This window comes from Mastigoproctus giganteus, chromosome 10 (genome assembly GCF_048544385.1).
Source record: "Mastigoproctus giganteus isolate SK-2022 chromosome 10, ASM4854438v1, whole genome shotgun sequence".
Taxonomy (NCBI): domain Eukaryota; kingdom Metazoa; phylum Arthropoda; class Arachnida; order Uropygi; family Thelyphonidae; genus Mastigoproctus; species Mastigoproctus giganteus.
Genome location: NC_143584.1, coordinates 224,363,971 through 224,387,724, shown reverse-complemented (window position 1 = coordinate 224,387,724; position 23,754 = coordinate 224,363,971). Strand labels below are relative to the sequence as shown.

General features: G+C 39.1%; 1 protein-coding gene across 1 annotated transcript; it reads right to left on the bottom strand.

Moving 5' to 3' along the window:
• Positions 1-1,771: 1,771 nt before the first annotated feature.
• On the bottom strand, positions 1,772-3,633 carry LOC150079983 (BTB/POZ domain-containing protein 2-like). Its single transcript, XM_090383570.1, has 2 exons — positions 3,407-3,633; positions 1,772-2,912 (listed from the first exon to the last, which is right to left on the bottom strand). Exons 1-2 carry the CDS (start codon positions 3,631-3,633, stop codon positions 1,835-1,837), a joined length of 1,305 nt encoding a protein of 434 aa, XP_090239696.1. The 3' UTR covers positions 1,772-1,834.
• Between the last annotated feature and the right edge of the window lie 20,121 nt (positions 3,634-23,754).

Genomic DNA, 23,754 nt, shown 5'->3' with positions numbered 1-23,754 from the left:
ATTCCGAATCAATATGCAGGCCCAGGGTGTTTCTCTGTTATCCTGCACTATCTTATAGGCCAGGGGGTAACCCCTGACCTCCTTGCGATATGCATATGGCTCCTGGAGGAGGAATATGTCGAGATTTGCCTCGTTCGCCTTCTTTGTGAGCTGCGCCGCTACTATTTTGGACCGTTGTGCGTTCAGTTGTATGAATTTAACCCTGTTGATGTTATAGGATTTAGGGCGTGTGGCCATAATCTAGTCTCATTTGGAAAGTGCTCTTTGCTTTACAGTACACTGGACATTCGTTATCCCTAACTGAGTGCTCTGCTGGTAGTTTATGGAATTTGCAATTTACACAGGTCGGCGGCTTGTCTTTATTCGGACACGTGTTGAAGTCGTGGCCACGTTCTGCACAGTGGCCACAAGTGGGTTGGGTTTGGGCACAGGTATGAGTGGTATGCCCAAACCTGCAACATCTGAAACACTTAGGGACAGCAACGTGTTCCCTAAAGCGGTGACTGCCCCAGTTTATAAACACTCTGTCAGTCTGGCTAAGCGTGACCCAGGCCGCTGGTGACAACTCGACGACCCAGTGGCAAGCATTTCCTGTTACAAATACTGAGTGTGGGAAAACCGCAAGAGGGCAGAATTTATAGGGCGTATCATATCCAGCCTACCCTCAACTGTGACCACACAGCTCCAAGCACCGCCAGCCAACCACTGATGAGCACCCATCCCTACGACAGGAATTGACCGAGGGTAGCACCATGTCATCGAATTCATCCAATGAGAAGTGAGCACATTTCGTCTGAGGCAGCGAATGATTCCTTGCCCCCGATTCTTTACTATCGCGCATTTGACAAATGCATAAATTTTAGCCACAAGGTTCGCATTGGAATTGTTTCTTTTAATATTTAATCTTGGTTATTTGCAAATCTTTCTAATGAATACCCACAAAGAAATGTTTTATTTAATACACAATAAAAAGCATTATAAATGTTGTGTGCGTTCAAATTTGTCCGAGTTCAAAATGCTATTTTAATATAATTCTGAACTCTTTCTGTTCCTTAGTTTTCAAAAAACTCTTCATAATTAGCGTTTAATTTTTAGAAGTGAATGTTATTGGTGTTTCTGTACTGCATGAGAACTTGTGACTTCAATAATATGATTTCAGTTTAAAAGATAAATGAACAAAATTTATTCAACGTCAAAATAAACAAGTTAAAATAAATGTTAATCCATAAACCTTTAAACTACAATTTAAAAAAATCCCGAATACTAACGTTTTAACATTATTCTTTCAATTTTTTTTTCGCACCATTTTTACAACTGGCTCTTGTTGAAATACATCCGATTTTGTGTTTCTTCCAAACTGACAGTAGTTTAAAACGGATTATGTTCGTGTGTTACGCAATCTCCCTATAAATTATTCAGCAGATCACCTTACACTAATATTTTTGCTTGGGCATGCGGGAACAAGCGTCATTAATGTGTAATGAATGTAGTTCCATTAATACACGCTCAGTCGGTTTGTGGTGATCGTCAAGAGCGACCATACATGCACATTCATACTGCATCTGAACAATGAAAAGATCAACTTTATGTGTTCCGAGAAATTCTTTCTCAGACCACAGGCAGCTCGTAGATCAACCAACACCTTGTCCTGAAATTTATCCAGAAACAGAGCACAAAAAACACACACATCTCCTTTCCAGACTACTGCAAACTGAGCGCAAGCGCAAATTAGTAATTGATTGCTTTACCATACATTTAATTTGAGCCAGCGTGCAGATAATCGCTTAAATACTTCAGATATTGTTCCAAAAGTTTTTAAATTTCTCCATTGAGTTCAGGAATAGATTACGCGCCATAGGAGAAGACGTATCGATTGGACCATCCAGGCATCATTCAAATATAAACGCAATTTGCAGCACTTCCCCTTGTACACGTCCCTACTTGTTACAAAAGGTCTGGTACACTTCTCGATACTCCTTCCTTTAAATCTGCACGTTATCCGAAATTTTTGGTAATTTCCACAAAATACTCGCATGGATTTATTTACATTGTCTTTACGATTGTATCTGACGTCCCTCGAACCCCGATCCAATGGTTTCAAGAAAGCGTCGTCAGAAACCAGTTTCTCACCACCGACAAATATTTCCATCCAAATATCACAGATTACGAGCGAGCCTCCTAACATCTCTAAGGTTAAGGGTATGCTGGTGCAGACTGTGGGAAGGTTGACATTCGCAGGACTCGGCTCAAAGCTCGCAAACCCTTCGCTGTCCAGCACGAAACCCTCTTCTATTGTAATTAAGTAGCAAACAGCGCAGGTCACGTAACTTCGGTTCCTTAGAGAATGCATTCTGCTTTCTGTTTGTGGTTGACGTTTGTTCCGATTCTGAGATCGTGCGCAATGGGCTTCAATTTCTTGGCGTGTGATTATACGCGAGTGTGTAACTGCTAAAAGTTCTTGTTCTGTCATTAAAGGGAACCTGATACAGGGCAAAACATCTCTCAAAAGACGACGCAAGTTTTCTGTTGTTGGAGGTTCGCGAACTTCGTTGAGCTTGAACTTGGCCCATTCATAAGCCGCCCAAAACAAGGAGTATTCCGATTGTACATTCAGCAAATTTCTACTTAAAATGCACTTCAAAGTCGATTCTTTACATTTTAAGAAGTCGATGGAGCAAATAATCTTTTCTGTGTCTTGGCTAAACAGTCGTTTACACTTTAGCATCAGAAGACGCAAACTCTTGCGCTGTGCGAATTCATAAACTCGACACGCACTCTCGACAGAAATATTCTGAAACAGAAATTCTTGACATTTCCACTGAAGAGTGGGAAGTTCGTAATCCTGACCGCAGTAAAAGACGTCCATGGCTAAGTCCACTGAGTCAATGGAAACTTGATCTGTGTACAGAAACCTGGGAAAAAAAGAAGAATATCTCTGTGAATACCAGGGATCAAATGCCACTAAAATACATTATCACAAAAGTATTATCTACCCTAAACTAATTAGAAACATATTGTATTTAAATACTTCAGAAAATACTGTATTGACAAAAATAGTTGGTGCCGCATGATAGGACAATAACTACCTGCGTAAATAAAGGATCCATCAAATTATGAAAAGCCGTTTCTATCCTGGTTCCAACTGATGATGGCTGACAACCTTGCTAATCAAATTCTCATTATTGATAGCTATTTTAAAATAATTTTAACGCGACACTCTTCCGAAATCATTTTTCTTTAATCCATTTTCATTAAAAATATCCTAAAATAGGATATTTTTCATTATTTATAAAGAATTTTAGGCTTTCGTCGACAGAATGGAAGGAAGGGTGGGTGGAAAAAGAAAGATGCGGCACCAGATTACATTAATCCAACAACAGAGTCAGAATAGGACACAAGTGCTCACTTTATCATAATCTTGAATGCTTCAGCTTTGAGGCCCCGAATAGGAATGACTGACGTAAACTTGTGCTGTCCAGAGAACATGAAGCTAAAGGTGCGACATGCGAAGGCAAGGACGCACTTGTGGGCGTGGATTCGTACCTCCGGTTGGCTTTCACAAACTTCGAAGATTACGTCACTCAAATTTTGATCCTGATACAGGGCACGAAGTCTCGCCTTCACTGTTGTCATGGTTACCTACAAAAGGTTTTGAAAAGAATTTTTTTAGTACAGATGCTTCGATCATTTTAAAGATATTTATGCTAAAGGATGCAATAATCCGGGTATTATCATCAAAAATACTTCGAAGAATTGGCTGTGTTATTGTTAGGGGGGCTCCTAGAACGTCAGTTTAAACCCGCTTCGTATTAATGTAGGTTTTAACAGACTCTTTAAACTAGGCCAGACTTGAAGTAGTGTGATGTTTGTGTATTTTATACATGTTATGATGTGGTGGCCTCTAGGCTACCTAGAAGCAGCAATCACCGGAAAGGCTGCCTCCAGATACTTGTCCACACCACTGGAAGGTGGGCCAGTTCCAGTAGGTGGGACGCCTTATAAAATAAAATTCAATTAATTAATTTAAAAAAAAAATACTTTGGGGGACCACTCCAGAGTTAAAAATAAATAAATAAAAAAAACTCGCTAACAGTAACTACTAAGACCACGTTAATCACAGTTAATTATCCAAAATTAAATCAGTTCTTATTTGTGGAAGTATACTTAGATCAAATGCAGCTTTAACAAAGCAAAGATTTGTAACAGCTGAAGTGTATCTCGTTCCATCAAAAGATGAAACTCCTGTCCAGGAATCGCATAAGGAGATCACTAAGTATAGATCGCGCACGATCATACAAACTACATGTGAAACCTACTTTCCTTGGCTCTACAAAAACATAATTCGGTATTTGTTAATCCTAGAGCAAATAGTTTCTCGTTCAATGAGCCATGGCCTGTTATTATATATATATATATCAACTCCAACCCAGACGCAAACCATTCAGCGTAAGCCTCAGGAAGAAATAAACTTTGTCACCCTTCCCGCAGTTCCAGTGTCTCATCTCGTTTGCCATAGGTTAATTATCTCCTTCATACACCCCTTATTTTCCCTTTTAATATCTATTTGAGTATCAATTGTAATGTTATGAAACGCAGCGGGAATCTTCTTCTTAATCCGATAACAAAGTCCTCGGTATATCAGGAACAAGTCCAAAGGAATTCCAACACCTGAATTGCTGCAGTAGATACGGTTCTACACACTCTCAACATGCTCAGAAGCATTGACCTTTGAGTTGAGTTGAGTTGAGTTTTGCTTGGAAGCTCACCAACCCAGCACGATGAAACCGAGCACCTGTTGCGTATGTTGTCATGGGGAGAAATACTGCCTTATAATATAATGAGAGTCTTGCGGGATGAACCACAGTCAGACTTAGAAACACGAATAACAGCTCCAGAGAACTTTTTCACTTTAGTTCCTAAATATGTTAGATGTGGAAAAAATGAGTTTATGATCTATTACTATTCCTAGATATTTAGCTTCAGATGTCATTGGTAGCCGAATACCATTTAGCTTTATTTGTGGAGGTCGACTAGGGTCCAAATTTGCTTTTAAAAAGTCGTTTTAATTTTATATGGATTAATGGTTAACTTATAGTTTTGTGCCCAGAGATGCAAATCAGTCAATACAATATCAGCATTATGTTCAAGCCACTATGATTGTTAAATCTCGGCAAAGGCTATTGTCCTACAGTTGGAAAAAGAGCGAGCTAACCAATTTTGCGAGACAAGGTTCCACATGAAAGGACCTAAGACTGAACCTCGGGGACAACCACGTTAAACCTGCTTTTTTTAGATTTAACAATTACGTATCTGTCACTAAAATAACTTCTAAACGATTTATATAATTCTTGGGAACATCCAGCTACCCTCAATTGATCAAGAGCAGCCTCCCACCATATTGAGTTAAGGGCTCCCTGAAAATCCACAAAAATGGCCAATTCATATTTTGAAGCAGAACTCTCGATATGAGGTCGAAAGTCCACTAAAGCATCCTATGCTGACTTTCCGGATGTAAACCAGTGTTGTTTACTTAATACTATTCCACGTGGAATGGTATCGAGGAATTGGCAGAGATTGTCTGTGTTTTCAAATTACAATATTGGTCTCTCAAGCGCACGACTTTGTATTTGCGAAATGAGTCGTCCGACTATTCGCCGAGAGGGGTTATTACCTCCGGTCGAATAACTCCCCTCTTGAACAGTCAAATACTTCATAGAGAAGTTGTTTTTATTTGACTAATATATTTTGGGGGAGTGGGGAAAGTCGCTTAATTCTTGACCTTTCTTAATGTCGCCAATACTTCGAATTTATGTAGTTTCGGCAAGTAACTGGGAGTGTATCAGGGACGTTAAATATTACGAATAGGCTCTACCAAGATGATAACTCCCCCCCCCCCCTATAAATACCGCTGATTACAGAGAGTAGATTCAGTAGGTGGACAAACATTCAACAGAATTCATTTTCTACAGTCTTATTTCGATCTACATAACGAAGTACGTCAGACCACTAGCAGAATTATAAAGCCCTAAAACTGAATGTTTAATTCTTACAAGATATTGAACAGGATTTAATTTAAATTTAATCTAATCCTTAATTTAAATAAAGAAATGAAAACCTTTTAAGGATCCAACGCTGTTCACAACCAATGTTCACTTCATTTCCTCATGGCATGCTACTCCAACTATTCTGTCGAGATTAGTGACGTATGTGCAACCATCTCAGAATTTTGGACAATTATCCGTAGTTCGCCAGGATACAGCTGTGTAGATGCGCATGCGCATTTTTTCCATGCACGCTACTTTGCTTTATGAATTGAAATTAATTCCTGGTACATTGCTAGCTGTAAAAATGTAAATTAAACTGATTGATATCTCACTTTCAGGCAGGCTTTCTTTCTTTCTTTTTATTTACATTATGGGAGTCTCTGTATGAATGAATGGCAGCTGAGGGAGGAAAGGTAACTGATAGCATTTCTCTGGGCGTGCGAACACTTCCAGGTAAAAACAAACAGTTGAACATTATTTGCCATGACTGCGACATAATAATAATAAAATAAACCTGATAAAAGTGTTAAATCCGAATTCTGGGTGGGGAGAGCTCCCAAAACTAGATTGTAGACGTCGAACGAAGTATCTATAATAATAACAACAATAATTGCCTCCAGGAAAACAGAGCGCCAATGTACCAAGCCATAAAGGAAGATACACAGACGGCACACACCGCTCTCTCAACAAGGAAACCCCCACTCACACAGACAGAAGGGGCAAAAACAGAGAGATGGGAGAAGGCAGGCACTCCATGGTAGACACTACAATGATCTCCCTCACCTTCATACATAACATAATTTGGAACGCATAGCTCACGAGCAGGACATGCCAACTACCCCCCCTTTCATTTGGAATCAGCCCTGTCACGGGGTGGAAGCCCTCACGAGAGTTAGTAGAATCACAGTCCTCCCCACACCGTATGGAAGAGACTTGAGTTCGAGTCCCATAGATAACCGGAGGGATTTTTATGGGCGTTTTCACAACGTGGTTGAATTAGTCGGTTTCAGGCGAGGGTAGCGAGGTTTTTTCTTTCGAAAACTCGGACTTTTCGTCCACCAAACAGAAACGCGACTTCAGGCGGGACACATGCAATTTACAGACAGTATATACGAAGCAATACCGCCTTACTCGATGCTCCTAACACCCTACAACGGGATGGAAATATTCCTATAGGAAGAAAAAATCATAATAATAGTACACACACCAGACAAAGTAAAACACAAACCTTTGTGTTAAGACAGGCAGAAGAAATGCAAATAAATAAACGCAAACTTGCAAAGAAAACTGTGAAGTGGGATGATGGCGCCGTTGCTCATTGAGTATAAATAGTGCACAGGCTGTTCGACTGCAGTAATCTGAAGCCAAAATGGGGGGGGGGGGGAACATGCGATCTATCAGACTTGCGACTAAGGCCATATTGCTCCTTATATGCTGTCTGTAAATTGGGTGTGTTCTGTGGTCAATTGCTGTTATGGAAGTTAGTTGGATGAAAACCCGACCTTACGGGGGGAAAAAACTATGCTACCTTCGCCTGAGACCGACTAAACTCAGCCACATTGTGAAAAAGACATAAAAATTTCTCACTTCATCGACGGATCTCGAACTCAGGTCTTTTTCCACCTGATGTGAGGGATGGCGATCCTACTAACTGTGCCACCCACGAGAGCACCGTCAGACAAAGAGTAGAGCGTTTGTAAGAGGTCATTAATTGACCTGACTTTCCTCTTTTGAATGGAGTCTTGAAGATTGGGAGACGTTTGTGAACAGTATTCCCAGATTTTGGAACAATATTCCATGGTAGGCTGGTGGATTTGACGTTTATACCGTGCGAATAGTTGTTTAGAAGAAAAGTAATGCCAAGATCGCAAGAGAAAACAGTTTTTTAAATGCAGGGGAAGTAATATTTGTGATGCCAAGAAAGAGTGGATGTCACGATAACCCCTAATAGAGAAATGTGATCTTGTCTAGAAATCTGAGTATCAACGAAAATGAGCAAACGAGCAGTACACTCCATTTCTACGAGAAAGAAGACAGGACCATGTTTTAGAATGATGAGAGTTAACTAAGCTTTCTTTGTCCCAGTGAAGATATATTTGGAGACAGCATTTAAGGAATTTTGAGTGGATATTCGAGAGGTTGAAGCTGTTTGTGCAGGGCAAGGTTTTTGAAGCTAGAAGGCGGAATGCAATGTGCTATCATCAGCAAAACTATGGATAGGATATGGACAGAAATCAAAGGAAGAGGATCATTAATATACAAGAGGAAAAGAACTGAACTTTGGGGAACGCCAGAATTAATGGAGAAGTTAGAAAATAGACAGCCATAACTATCATCAGCAGTGAGCGATCAGAGAGAAAACTTGACACCCAATTACAAAAGCAGTTGGCAATCCATAAGATGGAAGTTTATTTAGAAGACCTTTATGCGAAAAGTGATCGAAAGCGCTTGAAATGTCATGAGCAACTGCTTCAGTTTTACCAAATTTTACCATTGAATTTGTCCATAAATGAGCCGGTACATCATCAATGGATGGATAATGACGGAATCCACATTGCTAATCAAAGATTAGATGGAAGATTTCAAGATAACGAAGCAGTTGGCTGTTTATGCATATCTCCATTACTTTAGAAAGATTAGAATTAAGTGAAATGGGACGATAATTGGATGGGAGAGATTTGTCACCTTTTTAAGGAACTTGTTGGATATGAGCAACTTTTCAAGCAGAAGGAAAAACCACCAGTGGAATAAGAAGTTTGTGAATGCGATACAGAATAGGAGCTCTTTCCTCTGTTAAACCTGCAGGTTTAACAGGGTAGTAGCAGAGGGACAAAAATTGCTGCCAATAAATAACCTTGGTATGAGACCCGAATGCGTCACAATTATTTGGACAAGAAGCATTTTCTACTTTAGCGTGTTCAATAGTTCGGACTGATTAATAACTCTTTTAGAATACCGTAGGCAGAAAATAAACCTGTACATTTCGATGCGAGTCAAATTTGGTTAGATTCTTGAATACTCTCAGCTTATGCATGGGAAAATCAAGGATTACATAAAGAACTAGATGTGGCACTCCACACTTCACCATAAAGATTTTACGGTGGAGCTTAAAATAATGGATTTCATCCCTACAAGAGTAATTTCACAGATATGATTTAAACAAACATTGACATCATCAGATTTGAAACACTAATCCAACCAAGGAAAAAAACAATGAAATCTCGTAGATCATCCCATTTCGCATTCTTATAATGTTAAACAACACGAGACTGACAACAGCCACGAGAGAAAGGCTCCATTGGAGCCGAGACCATCATCAAGTTGTGATATGATGTGCCCAGAGGACTATTCACTAGGGAAATTAACAATCTTTGAGATGTCATTAACAATTGCAAAAGCCTGAGCATCTCAGCCAGCTGGTTCCTTTTGACTATAAAACTGGAGCCAGCTGGAGTTGGGAAAGTTACATTCATCAAGACAACTGACTTCCTTGTTAGGACAGTTTGACTGGAGAAAGTGGAATTTCATAGAAACGAAGTAAAAGAGTTCCAAGTGATTAGTGGATTTGGGAGGACTACAGAAGAAACAGATTAATTTCACAGAATGGGATGGAGAGATGTGAAACTACAGAAGGGTTGAGAAAACCTATAATTGGTATTCAATCAGACCAAGTAAGTGGTCTTGTGATCTTGGGGCTTGACAGATTGCAATTGGATTTAACATCATTAAGATTGGAACTGAGGTCACGTATATTTGTGAAAAAAAAATGAGGAAGCATTTGTGAAATGGTTCTTTCTCTGCCTAAATTGAATTTTTCAGTCATGATGTTCACTTAACCTACTCCATCGCAAAGTTCACTTTAAATTACTATGGTCTTCTTTTTGGCGTACCTACCGACTTTTTGCTGAATTTCTTCCTGTTACAGCTGCATTTCCCTTTCGTTTTCATTCATACGATCGTATACTTTTGAGATGATTATTTTCTACACACCAGTGATTTCTTTTGTTTTCAAGACCGTGGCTTTTGTTCAACATGCTCCAAACAGCCTTTGGAAGTCTGACGTCTTCTGCAACTATTAATATTATTAATAGTTGAAGAAGACTCAAAGGGTAGTTAAAGCTTAAAAATATTTTGACCAATGTAAATGTTATGGATGAACTAACATAGAGTAAACGTGCATCTTTCGACTTTTAGGATGTTGTGTCTCTAAAATCCATTAAAGGATATTGTCTTTTTAATGAAAATTTCTTAATATTGAAATTTTAGGATATGCATATTCTTCCCCAATCAGTAAGTCTGATATTTCTTTCAGGTTCCGGTACACAGATCAAGTTTTCATTGAGTCAGTGAACAGAGCGATGGAAGTATTTTATGCTGCAGACTTCCAGAAATACCAGCTTCCGATCCTTAAATAGAAGTGCGAAGAATATTTGTTGAAATACAACACACTGTAGGGGTGTTAATGTTTATATTTATATATTTATTAAGACTTTCTAGTAAAAATATCTTTTATATTATTTTTTTCCTTAACGCTTTCTTACCTTTCAAACCCACTTTCTTGCTATCCGACTCATATACTTAAGATATCTCCCAGAAGACCTCTCAGGAACGTGAGAGAAATTAATTTTAAACTAACAGAAATTTTTATTACATTTATACATACATTATACAAAAGTACACAAATAAGATATCTACTGTATAACACGTTATATATGTACATACATCAAACAACAAATCCTAAACTATGTATTTGAATCTACTAAATGCTTACTGGATTATCCCTTTTTGTTGGAACAAGAATAATGATACCCACACATTTCATTATTATAATTCACACTTTAGAATCATTCTTATTTCTTAATCTTTCTTACAGTACAACACTTCCTTAGCAGCAATTATACATTTCATCTGATTTAATTGTGACATTACTCTTAGGTCACCTTTACCTTTAAACCCTATACATACATTTGCCTCTAGTCTTTAGTACCTTTTATTCTTACTACATATCATATTATCCACTTTCTGTTATCCATTATTCTAGATTTAACATCCTTCCCTTTTATTTATTTCCCTTTTTTATCAATATATTGCAGTTTTTTGCACTCTTTATTTATATTGCTGAGAATAGATTGACTTACTTATTCCCCCATTTAACATATCCCTTTTATAGTATTTACTAAATTTACTTGCCCCGAAGTCCTTTCCTTAACCTAATGCACGTTAAGTTAAATGCGTTACTTACATTCTCATTAATTTGTTTGTTTTATTTCTTTTAATTTGTTAGAATACTAGAGTTTGACATTTTACCTCAATCTTCATTTTCTCTTTCTCTAACAGTTCTGTGACCCTCACCTGATTGACTCGCTAAACACTTTATCACTACCCTTGACGCAGTTGTCACTCACATGGAACAGTTTCTCTTCTGGCCACTGCTCTCTTCTGCTCTTCCTGCAGTGCTAGTAGGAGTACCACTTTCCTTTTCTTGAGGGATTTCCGTCGCTAGTTCATCCTTGCAAGGATCTCTTTCTTACTTCCTTTTCCTTCTGCTTCTTTCGCATAGGCTCTCGGCGACCTTTAGCCACGTCGAGAGTCTGGATCCGTCATCCGCGTTCTATAATCCCTCTATCTTATGCGTGACCTAAACCGACTATTATCTTCTTTCCCTTCGCACTATTTCAACAACTTTGTTGGACTTCCCCACTTTTATCGTCGCTTTCACAGTTCTCCTTCCTTACTGAGAACAACTTCACGACGCAACGTTCAGGGCTTCGCTTTCTCCATTTGAGGGTTCTCGGAATTTTCAATTTCTTTCTTCCTAGAGGATGGCGCTAATCCCACCCAAGAGAAGGAATCTCTCCCATCTCTTGCAGGATATCTTTCTTCCGCACTTTAACTTCATCTCCTTTCCCCTACTTATAGTACTCCCACTTTATCCTCCCCACTCACTCGCTTTCATGTCTTTTCCTCTCGCTTACTTCATTTCGTCTCCTTCATTTATTTCCCAAAAAAACCCGAGAAACTTTCCTCTTCCTAACCCCTCTATTCTTACTTTTCGCCATTCCGAAACTCCTCTCGGATTCTGCTCTATCTCTTTCGCTCATCTTTCGTTCCTTAACCGAAATAGTATGCCCTCCGTGTTCCTCTTCTTCCCCCCCCCCCCGGAAGGCTTCGATATCTGTTTTAATATACGCCACATGGTCCTTCTCGACAGCTCTTGCTTGTTTTCATTCTTCTCCCTGTCCCTTTTTTGTTTCCGATTTCGTCTCGGGTTCCCCTAGAATTTCCACGTTTAACTTATCGACTTTCCTATATTTCTCTCACAACCCATACCTAAAACCGAAATTTATGTTAACGCTGGTTCTTTACTCCTCTAGTGCGTCACCTTCCAATGTTATTTATTTCCGCTGCGGTATGCACTCCCTCCATCTCGTGGGTCTGTGTTTTATCAGGTGGCTGTAGCTAAGTTTCTTCCTCATGCCGCCTCGCTTACGTCTAAACTTACTACACAACTCCCTTAACTTAACAAATTTCATTTCACGTTAAAAGAAAATATCTCCCTTTGCTATATTTTAAATCTAAATCATAATTCTCCTATTTTGTAAGATTGATATCTTACAACACTATACAATGGATGCGTGTGTGTGCAGTTTACGAATTTACCAAAAACTTATGGATTTACTTATTGCAGTCAACCAATGCATGGTTCCGTTTAGCCAAAGTATGCAGAGGTTTATCCAGTCCTCCGATTTCTTGGACTCCAAAAAAGACAGAGAGCCGTTTATAATGAGTAGAGGTTCTTTGAATGCGGAGTTAGAATATTGCCTCTTTGATGCTGTTTTGAATGGGACAAGAGAGATCTCTGGAAGAAAGAGGTTGATCAAAGAAAAGACAAATTACGTGAGCTTTTAGAAAATGTCTTTGTCCATATCAGGTTTAATTTAACGCAAGGTTATATGACCTTGTTGATGTTTTAGAAATGAAATTGTTCACGTTGGAAGAATTGGTCCTTTGATGTGCAAAACATTAAAACGTAACACTTCGATTGAGCATTGTATCCAAATTGGAAGTGAAGAGAGGTTGCCAAGGAAATCCAGTTATTTAGGCGTCATTCTTTGCTACTTAATTGCATCACAAGATGATTGGTTATTTAATGGATACTGGAAAGTACTCAGACAATCCAGAAAAGATCTTCAAATGGTTTAACGCGCCAATTAATTGCTGAAAGTTCCACTATCTCATTGAGTTAGAAATCATAAGTGGCTCATTAATAATTTCGAATATGAGGCTGGAAATATTAAAGGGTGGGAAAAAACTTCTCTTCGAGGACGTTTTCTTAAACCGACTTCCTGCATCTTCTTCAAACGAAGTGCTATGTATTTGGCGAAACACAGAGCAGAAAGAGGAAAATATGCTCGTATTTTGTGGATGAGGAAAGAAATATCAAATAAAAGGACGAATCGGAAAATTGAACATTAAAAGATGTTCCCAATTTTCCAAGACAGAGAAGAAAGTGTCCAGTGAAAGAGGCTGCAAATTCAGTTTGCATTTGGATAATAACTGGAATGTCCAAGCAACGCGTGTGCTAATATTGCACGCAATACACAATTGATTAAAGCAGGTTTTCAAAACATTTTTATACTAAAATATCTTCACATGATATTCGTTACAATTCGTAACAAGTTATATTTGTATTTATTTATTTTTAAAGATATTTGTCTCTGCTCCAATTAATAAAAAAATAATTTTAAATATTGTAGGATTGCTGATCACACTAGGAAATGATTGCACCCTACCTTGGGGATGAGATGAAATCCATCTCAGAACACACCAATTTTTACAGACTCGGAGCAACATATAGTTAGTTGCCGATGCTCTTAAAACCTAAAGAAGCAACAACAACAACAACAGCAACAACCAGTGCAGACAGCTCACCAAGTAACCTGAATGGTTGACTTTCTGCGTGCAGAGACACTCTAGGGCGTCCCAAGCATGTTCAATCGGACATAACTCTGCTGATCGTGCTGGCCACAGCAGTAGTTGGATAACTTCAGGTTCAAGATATTCGTCCACCACTTTAGCTTTATGTACAGGGGCGTTGTCGTGCATGAAAAGAAATTCTGGGCTAACCACACTCCTAACAAAGTCGCACGCAGGGTTTGAGAATCTGTTCTCGGTGCAGTTACGATTCCCCTATCAGAAATATGAAGAAGGAGTGCAGCCGTTGATCATTATTCTGCCCCGAACACCACCTCCACCGTAAGCAGTCCTTTCTCTGATGTTGGAGGGATGGTGCCGCATTCCTCTTTGTCTTTAAAATAACGTCTATACAGCCTGTTTGTAAAACAGATTCTACCCTAAAACTAGATTCTCGGCTACAAACTAGACTCATCAGAGAAGAGAACTGTAGCCCATTTGTCAGGGATACAATTCTGTTCTCTGATGTTACAAATTGTAAGATGTAAAATCTTACAAATATATTATTTTATAGAAAAGCGAGATTAGTTTAAAGTAAAACTTATAATAAAGCAATATGGGGAGCGGAACATTACAAGTCAAGAATATTACTAAGATCACTCGCAAGGGATTAAATTAGACAACGTCTATACAATGGGAGCGGTAGGCTGAAAAGCTAATAGCAACCTGGGTACACTGCGACTCCCAGCTCACACAGACAAACCAAAACAATAGAAACAAGTAGCAACTGCTATTAGTAGAAGGTGTTAACTCTGGAAAACAATAGCGCGAAGGACAATGTGCAGTCGGGACATTTTCTTTAATCGGTGACATCTGGAGAAGAGACAAGGTAGTGAATACGGAAGAAATGCTGGGAATTAGATTTAAGACTGGCGTCTGGCTGTCGGTGATGGCAAGTTTTAGATCGTGGGAAATTAGTCTGCTACAGTATAACTATAAACGGCTGACTTCAAAGGTACAGACAGCCTGAGAAATTTTACAAACTTCTTAAAATAAGAAGTTGGATAGAGCACTAAATAGACAGCGTGAGAAAGATTAAAATGAGCGAATAAGAACAGAGAGAAAGTTGATAAAATGAGAAAGATTAGTTAAACTAGGAAAAAAGGCGGACCCTGCATTATGAGGGGCGTTGCTGAATTTAGAGAAAAAAAGGGAGTGAACAGGGGGAGACAGAGGAGAAACCTGAGTTGAGATCTTGTGGGTGTTTATGAAAATGGGTTTGAGGAGAAACCACAGTTCAGTTTATGTGGGTGTGTATGAAAATGAGTTAGGGGGAGACAAAGTCGAGATTCTTGTCGGCGTTTGAGAAAATGAGTTAGGACAGACAGTTGAGTTTTTTCGTCGGTGTAAGTAAGAATGAGTTAGTAACCTGGACAGTTGAGTGTTTCGTCGTGGTAGGAAATATGAGTTGGTAACAGTTGACAGCTGAGTTTTTTTGCCGTGTTAGAAATTATGGAGTGTAAGGAGAATAAGCCTGTCCATCATTGGAAGGCAAGAGCAGTGGCCGTTTTGCAATTAGTCTAATCCATTATAGGAAGAAAGGCCAGGTTAGTGACCCGTACGCAAACGAGCGCTGTGAAATATTTCTTATTTTAATAAGAAGTTCTTATTAGGTGGAGCTGAGGAGCGAGGGTGATACCCTGTGAGCTTTCTCCTTGTGGATGAGCTGTATAAAGTGGAGTGGAGAAGAAGGTAGTGAGAGATGCCGTGTGAGTTTTCTTTTTGTGAATAAGTTTGAATAAGGTGGAGAAAGGACGCCAGACTCATGTAGCCAAGAGTTCCAGAAAATTACCATGTAGCAGATTCAGGTGAAAGCAGATGAAGGAGATACTAAGAGAGCCAAAAATGGAAGTTTGAAACCTCCCCAGAAAGGAAAGAAAAAAGATAATAGTAAGTACTGTAAGTTAACAAGGACTGTTAGTGAAACAGTATAGCGATTAATTAAAAAAAAGGGGTAGCACTAGAAGTAAATTGATAGATAAATTATCTCTGAAGTAAATTATATATATACTAACAGAGTTTAATTAATTCAAAATGGTTATTCTAAAATGCAAGAGAAACGAAGGATGAGTAATAGATTAAATTGTTGTTCAAATGATTATAATGTGTTAGAAGGATAGATAATTGATTTATATGAGAAGGTTTGATTATGTTTTAAGGATAGATAATTGAATATAGTGTTTGTATTGATGAAGAATTGTTGGTTCATCTGAAAGACTAAATACAAATAGAGACTTTCGGAAAGTTAAGATTGGTCTTCAGTGTATTGTAAGAGAATGGTGAGAACACGTAGTATAATGATGAAAGTAGCATATTGATTGTTAATATATGGAATACAATTGTATCCAGAAGTGAATGAAATAGGTATGGCGAAGGTGTATAAGTGTTAGGAGTTAGTTAGGGTAAGAAGGACGAATCAGTGTTTTCATATAATGATCAACTTAGATTAGCTAGTGAAGGGAAACAGGAATAAGAATAATTTATGCAAGGTATCCTTGATTTAACTTTGGATGCATATTACATGTCTTTTTATTCAATTGTATATTATGTTGTATATATATGTAAATAAACTTTGTTGTTTATTAATTTGTGAGTTTGTTATTCCTGAACACTCAGCCTTTCCGAAGGGAATTATACATAATTGAGAAGTTCCCACGAATCTGGAATTCTCCTAGGAAGTAAAGTCAGATGCGTGAGTGGGGGAAATAAGAATAAAGTGGACAAACAGATAATAGGGAACAAAACGAAATAAGATAAGAAACAAGGAATAAATAAATATTAAATATATAAACAATCATCGTCATTTTATTCCATCCCCCACAAAATCACATGTTCATGGAACCAGGGACTGTAGTGGAGGGAATACGCGGATATAAGCCCTATACCGTGTGGATATTTTAGGTGAATAGCATATATCTTCTGGTTTTAGAAAGACTTAAAAAACAGTTATTATTAAAAATTATATTTACTGAAAGTTAAATATAGTCATAGAGTATACCTTCTGCTAATTTTACGACTATGGCACTTATGGCACCAGTTTCGACAAAATTTGCGGTAATTGGGGCTCATAGGGTTTATTCTCATTTCATTAGGGTTACCTGGGAAGTTATTTCATCTATCCATGTGATTTGTGTCTGTAATTGCGTGTGGTCTGTGGTCGATCTGCCTGTTTTGTTGGATGAAAACCCCAGTTTCTAGGGGGGGGGGAACCTTTACTCTCTACATCTGACACCGACTAACTCAGCAAGAGAGTGAAAAAGAACTCTGAAATGTTCCTCGCGTCTTCGACGGAATTCGAAACCGGGCCTTTTCCACCCGGTGTGGGGAGGAAGGTGACGATACCACTATGCTACCCGCGCAGACTTCCTTCAGTGATAAAAAGCCCTATTTTAACCACTGCTAAGTATAGTGGCTGGCGTACAGTTATTACCTACAGAGCAGGGGTACTGACGGTGCGGCACGCCCTGCAAATTAAAAGGAGCATGAACCTGTGGATTGAGTCCAGCTTACGTTTGTTTCTTACTGGGATGGCTTGTCGGTACCAGATGGAGGCACCATAGCGCAAAATTAAGGTCCTTGTGATTCTGCCATGCTGACCCGGTTTTCATAGCAGTGTACCTTTGAATTTTGTTGATTAGATACTTTAAGTGGAAGTGGAAGGCAATCCCCGAGTCTAAGAAGATATCTAGGAGCTTGACTTCGGTGTGCAAAGTGTAATTTCATTATAGGCGGTCTCCTGATTTGCAGCCTGCCTTTAAGGAGTATGGATTTAGTTTTCTCTCCTGAAATGGTAAGGTTGTGCAGGGCCACCCAGTCCATGCTCAGGAACTCGTTCAAGACAGTAGACCAGAGGAACGGGCGTGGATAGCCTCGATCGATGTACCTAGTCAATGTCTGAAATCTGTTGGTAACTTGGACTTTTCTGTCAGTTAGATATGACCTTAAGGCTTAAGCTATTGTTGGAAACATTTGACTGCCAAAGCCCCCGTAGGACGTTGGGCCACTATAGTCGATCAAAGGCCCCAGCGAAGCCATGATTGCTAGGGAATACTTAAAGGCTGTGTGGGTTGCTTGAGTGATTAATTTGTTGATGGCATCTTCTGTGCTCAACCTGCTTTGAATCCAAATTGTTTGTTACTTGGAAGTTTTTGTTCTTTATATCTGGCTGTTAAGCGAAATAGGAACAGGCGTTCTTTTAACTTGTCCATTACAGAGAGTAAAGCAATCGGGCAGTAGGAGGTTGGAATTTGTGGTAGCTTGTCCGGATTTTTCAATATAAATTTCAGGGTTGCCATTTTCCAGGATGTTGGAAAGATGCCTTCTGTCAGACACCTATTTAGAAGGCTTAGGAGTGTAACAGGGTAGTATACTGTAAATTTTTTAACACATGCACTTCCAGCAGGTCAGCCCCAGGTGTTGTATAGGTGGTTGGAAGCATTTGACTGCCGAAGCCGCCGTAGGACGCTGGGCCACCATAGTCCAGCAAAGGCCCCCGTGATTGAAAGGGAGTACTTAAAGGTTGTGTGGGTGCTTGAGTGATTAATCTGTTGAGTTGGGTGAGTAATAAATGATTAATTTTATTTATTGCCATGTCCATCTCAATGTTAGTGTAGGGAGATTACACAGAGGCAGGATGATATTTGTGGTTTTGATCTACTATTTCTTGTTGATATTGAGTCATAGCTGCAGCTTCAATGGGACAAATGGTGTCTAGAATATTATTAATGCTATCCTCCCAGGTGTAAGTAGATGAACCATCCATCTTTAGTGTCGTGTCGAGCACCTCTACTTGCGCAGCTTGTTTGTTACGATCCTGAAAATGCCTCAGGGTCCTTATTTTGCGTATTCATTTGTGACAATGCGACATGCTTCATTGGCGGCATCTACCTCATCGGGAGCTAGCTTTGATCGAGCCTGCTGGAACAATTTGCTTGCATGGTGGACTCTTCTTCTGAGATCCTGTAGTTGGGGATTCCACCAGGGAACTACATACCGGTAGGGCTTTCTGCGTGGGATGGAGAGATCTTATGGCAGTGGTAATAATCCGTACGCAGTCGTCTGAAGGGAGTGCTTCAGGGAGTGGAGTGTTTTCAGAGGGTCTTCTTGTTGGCTCAGTCCGAAAGCGTTGCCATTCCGCCTTTTTTGAATTGTATCGTATCACAACTCGTGGGATCAGAGGGATCCGTTCCACAGAGAGAACCAGAGAAAATGATATCACTCTGTGGTCCGACGTAGTCCAGGCTTCTTGTACGATTCATTTGGCTACTTCGTTGGCAATATCTGGAGTGGCTGCTGTAATATCTATGCTGCTTTCCCAAAGGGGGGAGGAGCCGCTGTAGGTTTGAAGTTGATCTGGGCGGTTTATTACTTGGAGGCCTGTGGCTAAAAAGAATTCTTACAGTTTTGTTCTGTTTCTTTGGACGGATCTGTCAGGAGTGCGACTGTGCCAGAGTAGAGTCTGCGTGGGTAGCACAGTGGTATCGTCACCGTCCTCCCCACAATGGGTGGAAAAGTCCCCGGTTCGAATCCCGTCGATGACGCGAGGAACTTTAGTGGGCTTTTTTCACTCTGTGGCTGAGTTAGTCGGTCTCAGGCGTAGATAGCCAGGTTTTTTTCCCTCAGAAACTGGGGTTTTTTCGTCCAGCAAAACAGGCAAATCGACCAGAGAACACACGCAATTTACAGACACGAATACGGGTTAATGTAATCATTTACGGGAACTCTAATATAGTAATTTGATTTTTTTGCCAGAGTAGAGTCTGCTAGGGTAGCACAGTGGTATTGTCACCGTTCTCCCCACACCGGGTGGAAAAGGCCCCGGTTTGAATCCTGTCAATGACGCGAGAAACTTTAATGCTCTTTTTTCATTCCGTGGCTGAGTTAGTCGGTCTCAGGCGTAGATAGCAAGGTTTTTTCCCCATAAAGTGGGGTTTTTCGTCCAGCCAACAGAAAAATAGACCACAGAACACACGCAATTAACAGACATAAGACACAGCACGGCAGGTGAATTTAATTATTCGGGTGGCCTAAATATAATAGTTTTTTTTTTTTTTTTTTTTTTTTTTTTTTGTGCCAGAGTAGAGAACTGCAGTTTGCATCCATGGTTATTAGCAATCGTCCCCGGGAGTCGAATGGTTGAGATCGCTGACGTGATGTGCTTACCAGGGTGAGTATATATTGTTAACAGGAACAAGGACCCTAATTGAGTTATGATTAGAACACCTGAAAACCTTAGAACTCATGCAAATTGAAAGCATGCTCCATCTTACTTATTGAAAGCATGCTCCCTCTTACTTAGACCAAAAAATTCTACCCCGATGTGAAATAAAATCCAGTTAAAAAGTCCGCCCCCAACTGACGTAATTTAATCCAGGCCTGTTTCACATTAGCATGGATGCACATTGATGAACACCACTGCGCTAGCCATGAGGACACGCATATTTGATTGAAAGAAAAAAAAGCTTTATGTGGACTCCGAAGTGCACGGAATGTTCAGATTTAGAACCGATTATCTCTTCACATAGTGTTGATTAACAGGAGTTTCGAATGAAAATAATCACAATGTTACAAGATAATGTTGTCGCTCATTCTTTCTGAAAGATAATCGAACGTTGTTATGCGGAATATCTGCAATCACATGAACTACTGTAATCTGTGCTCGATTTTAGTTTTGGTTTGTCTTTCGAGGTGGGTGGTTAACCAGTGAGTAAAGAGAGAGAGAGGTCTTCTTATTTCCAGAAAAAAGGTAAGAATATCCTTTTCCATATTTTTGTATTTAACTTAGAATAATGCCTACATACACACACACACACACACACACACACACACAGACACGCACGTCTACACATACGTACCAATACATATCATGGAATTACTTACTCGATTCTGCGGGAGAAAAAACTTTCCCCTAATTTCATTTCCCATCTCTTTTTTATCAAATAAATTGTTAATTCCAATCATTATGGTTTCCCCTAATACACTGGTATTTGTTTTTTTAATATTTATTATTTACTGATTTACTTTTCCTCGCGCAGTGTTTTCGACTACTCGGCTTTCGTGTCTGATAAAGGCGCAGGTCCGAATCTTATTGTACGAGGGCCGTCTTTCATGGCTTTTGCTTTCATATTTTACATTTATTTTATGCGCAATAAAGAAACATTTGGCGTTGAATGAGAATTATTGGCTTTTCATCCAGAAAAATTGCCTTTGTAATTGCTGAGTACTTTTGTAGCGATGCAAATTAGCCATGTAAGCCTTAATTCTATCCAACTATTGACATTCTTTAAATTGAAAGGAACACCCGCACACCTGAAATTTTGTTTAATGATTAGTTTGATGATATTGCTACGATGATTGCCCAGACGGTACATCACATTCCAATCACAGGAAATCTGCATCAAGGTTCTAGACTGTGAAGTAATTTCAGCTAGGTGGAGACTATTGCAGCTTTCTCAGTGAGATAACCGCTGTATGTATCTGTCATTTAGTTGTTCAATGACTCAAGAGAGTCGATGTAGTGTCGAGTTGTGGGAGGGGGGTGAAATAAAATAATGATTGTTTATATAATTAGTATTTATTTATTCCTTGTTTCTTATTTCGTTTTGTTCCCTATTATATGTTTGCCCACTTTATTCTTATTTCCCCCACTTACGCATCTGACTTTACTTCACAGGAGGATTCCAGATTCGTGGGAACTTCCCAATTATGTATAATTCCCTTCGGAAAGGCTGAGTGTTCAGGAATAACAAACTCACAAATTAATAAACAACAAAGTTTATTTACATATATATATACAACATAATATACAATTGAATTAAAAAACATGTAATATGCATACAAGGTTAAATCAAGGATACCTTGCATAAATTATTGTTATTCCTGTTTCCCTTCACTAGCTAATCTAAGTTGTTCATTATATGAAAACACTGATACATCCTTCTTGCCCTAACTAACTAACTCCTAAGACTTATACACCTTCACCATACCTATTTCACTTATTTCTGGATACAATTGTGTTCCTTATATTAACAATCAATATGCTACTTTCATCATTATACTCTGTGTTCTCACCATTCTGTTACAATACACTGAAGACCAATCATAACTTTCCTAAAGTCTCTATTTGTTATTAGTCTTTCAGGTGAACCAACAATTCTTCATCAATACAAACACTATATTCAATTATCTATCCTTAAAACATTATCAAAGATTGTCATATGATTCAATTATCTGTCCTTAAAACCTAATCAAAACTTCTCATATAAACCTTACTATCCTTCTAACACATTATAATCATTTGAACAACAATTTAATCTATTACTCATCCTTCGTTTCCCTTGCATTTTACAATAACCTTTTTTAATTAATTAAACTCTGTTATTATATATATAATTTACTTCAGAGATAATTTATCTATCATTTTACTTCTAGTGCTACCCCTTTTTTTTATTAATTAATCGCTATACTGTTTCACTAACAGTCCTTGTTAACTTACAGTACTTACTATTATCTTTTTTCTTTCCTTTCCGGGTAGGTTTCAAACTTCCATTTTTGGCTCTCTGAGGATCTCCTTCGTCTGCTTTCACCTGAATCTGCTACATGGTAATTTTCTGGAACTCTTGGCTACATGAGTCTGGCGTCCTTTCTCCACCTTATTCAAACTTATTCACAAAAAGAAAACTCACACGGCATCTCTCACTACCTTCTTCTCCACTCCACTTTTTACAGCTCATCCACAAGCAGAAAGCTCACAGGGTATCACCCTCGCTCCTCAGCTCCACCTAATAAGAACTTCTTATTAAAATAAGAAATATTTCACAGCGCTCGTTTGCGTACGGGTCACTACCCTTGCCTTTCTTCCTATAATGGATTAGACTAATTGCAAAACGGCCAATGCTCTTGCCTTCCAATGATGGACAGGCTTATTCTCCTTACACTCCATAATTTCTAAGACGACAAAACACTCAACTGTCCATGTTACTAACTCATTTTCTTACTTACACCGACGAAAATCTCGACTGCAGTGTCCGCTGACTATTTCATTTTCCCCACCACCAACAAAAAACTCAACTTAGAATCCCACTAACCCATTTTCATAAACACCCACAAGATCTCAACTTTTGGTTCTTACCCTGTCTCCCCCTGTTCACTCCCTTTTTTTCTCTAAATTCAGCAACGCCCTTCATAATTCAGGGCCCACCTTTTTTCCTAGTTTAATCAATCTTTCTCATTTTATCAACTTTCTCTCCGTTCTTATTCGCTTATTTTAATCCTTCTTGTCTGTCTATTTAGTGCTCTATCCAACTTCTTATTTTAAGAAGTTTGTAAAATTTCTCAGGCTGTCTGTACCTTTGAAGTCAGCCGCTTATAGTTATACTGTAGCAGACTAATCTCCAACGATCTATAAACCTTGCCATCACCGACAGCCAGACGCCAGTCTTAAATCTAATTCCCAGCATTTCTTCCGTATTCACTACCTTGTCTCTTCTCCAGATGTCACCGATTAAAGAAAATGTCCCGACAGCACGTGGTCCACCGCGCCATTGTTTTCCAGAGTTAACACCTTCTACTAACAGCAGTTGCTACTCGTTTCTATTGTTTGGTTTGTCTGTGTGAGCTGGGAGTCGCAGTGTACCCAGGTTGCTATTAGCTTTTCAGCCTACCGCTCCCCTTGTATAGACGTTGTCTAATTTAATCCCTTGCCAGTGATCTTAGTAATATTCTTGACTTGTAAGGT

Bases quoted from the DNA above. Each gene is read 5' to 3' on its own strand.
- LOC150079983 (XM_090383570.1), bottom strand. From the start codon at position 3,633: ATGACAACAGTGAAGGCGAGACTTCGTGCCCTGTATCAGGATCAAAAT. The intron at 2,913-3,406 runs GTGAGCACTTGT...TTTTTTTCCCAG, and splicing joins GCATTCAAGATTATGATAAA to GTTTCTGTACACAGATCAAG.